The sequence below is a fragment of the Etheostoma cragini genome, chromosome 7 (genome assembly GCF_013103735.1).
Source record: "Etheostoma cragini isolate CJK2018 chromosome 7, CSU_Ecrag_1.0, whole genome shotgun sequence".
Classification (NCBI taxonomy): Eukaryota; Metazoa; Chordata; class Actinopteri; order Perciformes; family Percidae; genus Etheostoma; species Etheostoma cragini.
The window spans coordinates 6,683,946-6,692,668 of record NC_048413.1 but is presented as its reverse complement, the minus strand read 5'-3'; the positions used below and the strand labels follow the sequence as shown (position 1 = coordinate 6,692,668).

At 42.9% G+C, this 8,723-nt stretch overlaps 1 protein-coding gene across 3 annotated transcripts; it reads right to left on the bottom strand.

The window, feature by feature from the left end:
* Positions 1 to 1,121: 1,121 nt before the first annotated feature.
* Positions 1,122 to 8,308, bottom strand: znf217 (zinc finger protein 217). 3 transcript variants are annotated; one of them, XM_034877500.1, is made up of 6 exons: positions 7,867 to 8,308; positions 4,701 to 6,066; positions 4,420 to 4,527; positions 2,898 to 4,286; positions 2,662 to 2,789; positions 1,122 to 2,550 (listed from the first exon to the last, which is right to left on the bottom strand). In XM_034877500.1, exons 1-5 carry the CDS (start codon positions 7,876 to 7,878, stop codon positions 2,674 to 2,676), a joined length of 2,991 nt encoding a protein of 996 aa, XP_034733391.1. In that variant the 5' UTR covers positions 7,879 to 8,308; the 3' UTR covers positions 1,122 to 2,550; positions 2,662 to 2,673. The 3 variants fall into 3 exon arrangements, with proteins under 3 accessions (XP_034733391.1, XP_034733392.1, XP_034733393.1); XM_034877501.1 differs by having other exon boundaries at positions 8,051 to 8,308; XM_034877502.1 differs by having other exon boundaries at positions 8,186 to 8,306.
* Between the last annotated feature and the right edge of the window lie 415 nt (positions 8,309 to 8,723).

The window sequence follows — 8,723 nt, the reverse complement described above, 5'->3', positions numbered from 1 at the left end:
CATGGGCGATATGCACTAATGTGAGCTAATGCAATAGATTACACACTGCTGGCCCAGGGGAACAGACAGCAAACAGATGTGGTCTACTCAAAAAGGGAGGGGGGGGAATCAAAGTTTAAAGTGTTCAATGTGCTGAAGATTGTCCCTTGTAATGTGTTGTTTACAGAATGCACAGCCGTGATAGGTTTTGTCAGTCTTCTCCGTTTGTGGAGAAATTCAATACTGTGCTCATGTAGAAGCTATTACCAAACTCACTTTTCCACAAGAAGCTTTCTTTTTCAAGGAGTCACTGAATCACAAAGCATACCAGGTGTGTTGCCTTTGACAACTGATAGGTTACACCTGTGCGACTTCACCATTTGGGGTTTGGCTACAAGAAGCGTGGCATACTTAAGGTAAGTCCTAAAACAAACAGAGCAGTATTTTTTTTCCTGTGTTGAGAAGTGTACTTTTAAAAATGAAATAAAACGTGTATGTTTTCTACTTAGTATCAAAGCTATAAAAATAAACCTCCTGTTCGCACTACAGTTCTGTAATTTTTCCCTCACCACAATATACAGACTCATCATAATGAACTGCACTACATAGCTCTGCTATTGAAACTGAACTTTGAAACCAGAATCTGACAAGGCTCTAATCTAGACCTTGTAAATACTGCCCTCTAGCGGTCAATCTGGGTCATTGATGGGGAAAAGGGAACATTCGCCACATATTCTTCAGTCTAATGTGCATCCATAAAAAATTGTCATGCCACAGAATAGTCTCTGTGCAAGATGTGAGGCTGATATGTTAAAAAAAAAAAAAAAAAAAAAAATGTATCATCTAATACTGAAACCTCTCTTGGTCCTAGTCTTAAACTGTTAATGTCTAGGTGTCTTCTAAAGAGGCTGACTGCGTGCAGCATCTCAACCATCTCAGATTTGATGCAACAAATAATTGGGAATTACAGGTATGTGACCTGTACCTGGGAGATGACCAAAGTAAAGACAGGTTTGTCATATCAAACGGTAATTCCAGTTTCAGTTAAATGAATGCAGCGAAGGCCCTCAAACTGCAGTTAAACTTGGGTTGTGTAGATTGTGAGTGGCCCGGTGCCGGTCAGTAAAGTAACAAATAACACAGCTTTTCGCCTCACTTTTATTATTGAAATGTGTCATACAAATCTCAAACAATATTTTCATTTTTACATAAGTACACATGTAATGTGAATACCAATCAGAAAGAAAGCAATAACTTAACCCGAGCCATTCAAAGTGGCAAATATACTAAATTATACAATAGACTAAATAGCTCGTAAATGACTTAACCTGAGACTTTTTGTTCACAGTGTGTAATTAATTGAGCCATTAAACATAGCTGCTTCTGTATTTTTCCCCTCCAGAACTACAGTCACATGACATCTAGAAGACCAGTTGATGACCAGCCGGGACTGACTGCTGCCACTTGAAACAAAATAACACTTTCGAGACTCTGCCTAGCCCGAATAGTGAGAACATGTGCAGTCCAAATAGAGTGTAACCATTTGATGCGCAAACAGAACTCTTAAAGGTTGATACATTTTACAGCTTTTGGATTTGAGGCACCACTAAAGCAGACAATAGCCATTTAATTCAAAAGGACAAATAACCACAAAATCTGTTCCGTTTAAAAGTGAGTGTGCGAATGCCAAGTAAATTGAAACAACTTCACAGCCCACACTGTTACAGTTAATCAGGGGCCGTATGTTGATACGGCCCCAGGAGGAGTACTGTATCACCAGATGAGTTTGTGTTTTATGTGGTGCCTGAAAAATGTCGTGACGCCCCGAAAATCTCGTCCATCGAGTTATACTACATCTCAAGACATGTCTGTAGTTGACGGACAGCTAGGTGACAGCTCAGCTTACTTGATAGCTGCAGCAGCTTTACAGTGTTGAGAGCACAACATGAGGTAGACCACTCCAACGTACACACACAGGTTACTGTGGCCTGTCTGTGGACCACTGGGCCGAAGCCATAAAGTTATTAAACAGAATATCCCCACCCTTCAGTGTCTGGGAAAAGGAAGAAAAAAAATAGACTAGTGCTTAATTACTGCCTGGACATAAACAGTAGGTGAACAGAGCAGCAATTTTTTTTTTTTTAAACACACATTACATTTCTTGTTTTTACTTTATATATTTTTTCATGTACTGAAAGCTTATTTAATATTTATGTTATCCCACATACAACGTTTACTGTTCTGTCAGACACTTGCAGGTATCAACATTAGTGTGGGCCAAAAATGAAATAAGCAACAGGTTATTTTTTTATTTTTTTTGGAATGGGAACAAAATTCCACGGTGCCCACCAGTGGAATAACATCTTTGAAGAAAGATAATCTGCACTTTTTCCTTTTGAAAAAGAAACCAAATGTACACTAAAGCCATGAAATGTCTATGCAACCCAATTTTCTTCAAAAAAAAACAAAAAAAAAAAACAAACTTTAATTGAATTAGTTGAGCCTAGACACCTTTTGACAAACGCACTTTCCAAGAACTGCTCCAAAATAAGGGAGCCGTACAGTTCATATCTGGGGAGAAGAGAGAAAATGACGGGATTCAATTATACTAAGTACCAGGTGAAATATTCTGGTCAGGGTCTCTAATAGTATGCATTGTAAAAATATTTGTCAACCTTTTACCTTGGTGCCAGTTTAGGTACTTTTGTCAGTGGTCCCATAGCGTTGAGGATTAGGGAAAGGGCCTGAGGGGTCCCTCCTCTGAAGGTTGGAGAGAGTGGGTAAGTGTTGGTACAGCACCGTTCTGCCCCCTGGGAAAACATCTTGAATGTTAACTCTACAAACTGCTAGTATATGCCGATAGCAAGAAGCCTAGTTTGAGTATGTACTTCTCCTGACCCAGCTAACCTAATACACACCTGCTCTGGGGTTGGCCAGTCCTCCATGACTGGGATTGGCTGCTGTGCTGTGGTAGAGAGATGCCAGGTCATTGGGGGTGTAGGAGCGCAGAAGGTTCATCATGCTCCACTCAGTGTCCAAGCCCCCTCCAATGGCTGTGGATGTAGTCTTCAAAGAACCCAGGTTGTCAGAAGCTGTGGATGGACCCGACATTTGCGACGGGGCCTTCACACTTCTCCCTGTGATAAGAAGCCTGTTGGACACGTTCCCTGCTGGTCCTCTTAAGCCAGGCTTCTCCCCGGTGTCAGCTTCCCTGCCTGGAGGCAGCGCATACTTTAATCTCTTGCTAGAGGGTTCACCAAAATCCATCTGGCCGAGGCTCGCAAATCTGCTTGACAGGCACAGCCGGGCAGCATCCGGGTGCCAAATGACACCGCTTCTTGCTGGGTAACTCCTCTCCCCAATTCCCACCCTTTCTGGGGGGGCTGGTCGCTCCATGGCATACTTGCTGCCTGTGTTGGACTTCCTCATGAGCTCTGTGTACCTAGACGATTCCTGACTGGGGGGGGTGTCAGTGTCATTTGTGCAACGCTGGGTCTCCTGGACAACATCGTGTACGCGTGCATGGATGGGGGAGCGCTGTGGAGCATTAGGTGGGTTAACAGGGGCTTTTTCTTGTAGCTTTGCAGGTTGAGGGGGTGGGGACTTGGTTCGACGAGGGTGGCGCCGGTCAATCATTGGAAGCGGGGGGACATCTTTCCCATCAAGCGCAGGGGGGCAACCTGTAAAACGTTTTTGTTTTAAACTGCTGAATCCATTCTTTTTTGTACTGTCTGACTTCTCTTTATGAGTGAGCTTTTTGTGTATTGTCAGAACCTCGGGGTACATTGTTTTATAGGCACAAAACGGACACGCAATTGGAATTAATGCATTTCTGGGTTCTGCACTGGCAGGGATGGAGAGAGACACTTTTAAGGACAGGTTTAATGGGGCCTCAGAGTTCTCGTCTTTTATCTCCTTCCTCTCCATCTTCAGGTTAACAGGTACGGGGCACTTTACGACCACATCATCAGTCGGGGAGTAGGCAGAGTTAGCAATTAATTTCTCATACTCAGCATTCATCTGGACGAGTGGTTTGCCATGCTTGCTACCAATGCTATCAAATCTGTCCTCTGGCGTTCCAGTGGTGCAAGACCTGGCCCCAGGAACCCAGAGTTTGGATCTGTGCGGGGTGGGATTTTCATGGTCGTTTCCATGTTTTGTATCGTTAGGAGAGGGCACTAAAGGCACGGGTCTGCTCGGAATGTCCACGTAAGGTTTGTCCTTGTGACGCCGATCCAGGTGATATTTCAGTGAAGTCTTCTGGGCTGCAGCGTAGTCGCAGTAAGCACACTTGAAGGGTTTTTCACCTGAAGCAAACAAACTGTTTAGTATAAGCACGGTCTAACATAGAAGCCACAGCATAAAGCCTGCTGTATACAGTGGATTTACTGCAGTCTCATAAGCGAAATTAATCATTCATGCCAAATGTGTTCAACATACCTGTGTGTGTCCTCAGATGAACTGTGAGGTAATAGCTTGACCGGAATGATTTGCCACAGTAACTGCATCCTTTTGATCTGACTTTTGAGCGATCAAAACCATCTTCACCTTTGAAATTAGGCACAATTACATTAAAATCACAAAGGGCACGTGTTAACATCCCTCCTACCAGCAGAGGGTGCTGTTAGTAACAATTCTATGTATGAAAAACAATTCCTAAAGCACAATGAAGACAGTATGAGAGAAGCATGAGCGTGTGATGAGCCATACATGTACAGTACCTGGTCCCAGGTTTTCTGCCATTGCCGCTTCCTCGAAGCCCTCCTCACAGCCTTCCTCTGCGTGCTCCAGTGAGCCAGCACTCGACAACTTCCCATCAACAAAGTTAGTTGGACTCTCTTCACCGCCTCTCTCACGCTTGTGGACCCTGGAGTGGAGAACTAACTGGTGGTAGGTCCTGAAGGTTCTCTGACAGTCCTCACAAGTGGTTGGCCTTTCCTTGTCCTTGTTTTTTTGCATCAGAGACCGCCGCTGCGGCGCGGCGTTCTCTACCGGCTGCGGCTGAGACCGGGGCTCTCTCCCAAGGACCTCTTTTGTAGTTTTGTCTCCTAGTCCCTCAGACCAAATATTATTCAGCTCCTCCTTATCAGAGCCACATTCTTCATTGTCTGTGCTGGCTTCCTGGCCAATATCTTTAATATTATTCGGACCAACTGCTATCTTGCCCTTTGTAGCAAGTTGCCAGGCCTGATATGTGTTGAAGGGATCCAGCTGGGGAATCCATTTTGATGATCTCTCCCGTTGCAAACTATCTCCTGAAGAGCAAGGCATGAGGTTTAGACTGTGAAGAAATACTTCCTGTTTGGCAAGAGATTCAGCAGTACCTTCCATTTTCTCCTCATCTTTATCTTTGCCGGGCTCCACCTCTCGATTGTGTACTTTACTATGTTCAGCCAAACTGTCATGGTCAGGAAAGAAAAACCCACAAACCATGCACATTTTGTAAACAGTGACTACAGGTTCTGTAACAGGGTCTTGGACGATACCATTGACTGTGACGGGGGTCTCCAGGTCTTGCTGGGCCTTGCTCTTTGCTCCTGGTTTTACATGCATCTTCATGTGGTTCTTCAGGAACCACGGCTCTCTAAACCGCCGTCCACAGACATTGCAGCAGTAAGTAAAGTAGTCCTTGTGCTTCCTCATGTGGGTCTCCAGCTCACTTGCATCTTGTGACACCTGCCCACACACAATACAGCTGGTAACCTCCTCTTTCTCGACAGGGAGGCCGCTGGGTTTGGGCCTGGATCTCTCTCCTGGGATCCTGAATTCTGCTTCAACTCTAAGCACCGCTGGCTCAGAGAAAGTGGTGGGGTGCTGCGTTAACACGTGGGGTCCTAGCTCATCCTGATGAGTGAAATTCTGATCACAGAACATACAAGACAGCGGCATGCTTCCTTCAGATTGCAACACAGGCTTGTCTGAGTAGCTGGTGTGTGGTGTCATGCTAGAGCCAGGTCCTGGGATGCTTGCGTTGTTACTAATAAGAATATCTTGGGCAAGTCCATCCGGGCTCTCCACAAACGGTGGCAGCGAGTGGGTCGGCATTGTCCTCTGAAGTTGGATAACGCTGTCCAGATTGTTAGGACCCTGGAAACATTATGGAGGGGGGGGGGGGGGGGGGGGGGGGAAGGTGATTTTAGGTTCTTTAAAAATTTCAATAACAAAACAAACCAAAAAGTAGGATCAGGTAGCTGCTACCTAACTTGAGATAAAAATCTGTATAAAATACACCACATGCCTGCCCTTAGACTGAAACAGGAAATGTATCTTTTTAGCAATCAACTGCACAGACAACTCATTTCCTCTCTGTACTGGTCATTGATGATACCAAGACAATGTTGTTCTTACTCACAAGCATTCTTTTTCTTAATTCTTAGTATGTACGTACATAAACCCAAGTTTGTGAGCAGTCAACAACAGAAGTTGGCATACTTGATAACATACAAACTTTATAGGGTTAATATTATTGGATAGGTCATTGGAATACTGTCATTCATGTTCACATTGAAACATTTTGTTTGAAAAAAAAAGACTAATTTGTAAGAAACATTGTTTTACAAATAGTCCCTATTAAATGTTTTTAATGTGCTAAAGTTTACTAAAAAAAAAACAGGTATTAAAATACCACTGCATTAAACCATTAATGTAATATTGAGCATTTTCCTACCTAGGACACCAACAGTTTACCTTTGGATTTTAGTGGTTTTGTTGATCACACCCAAAATTAAAAGTCTTGAGAAATGTGACATGGACTTAGTAAGATTGACACTGAACAACATTTAATGACAGTGACATCTGACACCCAAGATATAAAAACTTGGATGTTATACTAGCCTACAATCCTTGGCTGCATGTTGACTCACACATTGCACATGCATATGGTACAGCATGGACCAGGCTGTGTTTGCTTTTCCTTCTGTTTTGTGACTAAGTTCCTCCTTGTGGTTTTTGTCATAAAGTTCTTTCAGTATGTATAACAAAATGCTTATGTATATACATATTAGGAAAAACTTTAAGAAATTCCAAATGCACTCTTAGTTTGAATGACACAGGGGTGGAGTGACCGGAAAAGCAAGTTTAAAAACAAAAGAATATCAAGTTAAAAGACAAGTAAAAACAGTCATACAAATGGCTGACAACAACAAAACAGCAGTCCACTATAAAGCCATAATATCAAATTATTATTTAATTTACCAAAATACATTAATTGGCATTACAAAAGTGTTACAGCTGGGCAATGTATGCTTAGTGGCCTGACTATATGTCACTAAATATATAGATATTTATTGATCCCAACAAAATGGGGAATTATATTAGTCCCTTCCCAATGAATCGCCCCTATTCTCAATAACATAACTTTGGCGTTATGACCCAAATTGACTGTTAATGCTGTCCTTTGTTGTAATTTTTTTTTCCTGTGTGAACTTTCGACTTAACGCAGGTGAGCACATGTAATTCTCTAAGTGACCCAGTGTGATTTTTGTTATTATGATTTTAAAGCCCACTCATGCGTTGTGTGCGGCAGCGTTAACGTTAGCCCCCTTGTTATTTAAGTACGCACAGCCCTCGTTAACACCATTAACGTTAATTTGCTCGTGAGAGGGGGGGGGGATGCTCGAAGTCCTAGTTAACAGTGAAGTTTGACTCACCCAAGTCGATGGCCGTTAACTTGAGGTGCTATTACATTTCTATGTGCGCATAATAAGCAGAGCACGAGGAATTTGGCAAACTTATTGAGCTTTTACAGATTAATACCATTGACGTCGCTGACGCTAACTCATTCAGCAGCTTCATTTAGCTAACAACTACAGACCCCGTTGCAAAAAACGATAACTCCATGACAATAGATTAGTTTACGTCGACACTAACCGTACCTTGTTTACTTACGTTGTTGCTCATTGATTTCTTTAACGCCAGTTTCAAAACTTAACGCCGATAAAGTAACGTAAACTATAACGACACGCTAACGTTTGAACTCGAACTCCGACGCAGACCAACGTTAGCAACACTTAACACTTTTCTGTTGTCTCGACCTCGACCAAACTGTAGAAACTCACCAAACAATACCTACCAAGTGTGAATTTCCGGATTATTAATGACACTGATACTACGAGCGACTGAGTTGAGTAGGGTGCCGAGCAGACTGGGTGAGTCGCTTCTTCATTTCACACGCGAACGCGTTTTTCTGGTGGTGTTCACAGCTCACCTATTCAATTGTTTGGATGGGAATCATATTTGTTCGACTTGGCGAGTCCTCACAGTGCAGCTGTTGAATTCTGACGCGCGCTCTCTCTCTCTCGTCAACGATCAAGGGGAAGATGGAGCGCGTGCACGGCAGCCCCCAAAAACCCAAAGGGCAGTCACGTGGTCGCGAATAACAGAAAAGGATTGTAAAAAAATAAATAAACATACAATGCATACATTTATATGACTACTGGTTATTTTTTATAACGTCCAAACTACTTACCAGTTTGTTGAACAGATATGGCAGTCTTTGGCATTTTAATCACTGTCATGTGTATTTTAAATCACCCATAATACTATAGGCTACTGTTTAATATTGTGTTGTTCTAGTCCACCGACTTTGGGCTAGCCTGTTTGATAGCACATCTAAATGCTACTTTAATGTATGTAAACTGTCACATGGTTAAGTTCCTTCTGCTGATAAGAGCCACAGGCTGCACAACAACACTGTTTCATATGGCAGTTGCGTTCACTGAACCTACCTAAAGCAGTAGCCCTTC

Coding starts and splice junctions, on each gene's coding strand:
- znf217 (XM_034877500.1), bottom strand. Junction 4,287..4,419: donor TCATCTGAGGACACACACAG/GTATGTTGAACA, acceptor TGTTTGCTTCAG/GTGAAAAACCCTTCAAGTGT. Junction 2,790..2,897: donor ACTGGCCAACCCCAGAGCAG/GTGTGTATTAGG, acceptor ATGTTTTCCCAG/GGGGCAGAACGGTGCTGTAC.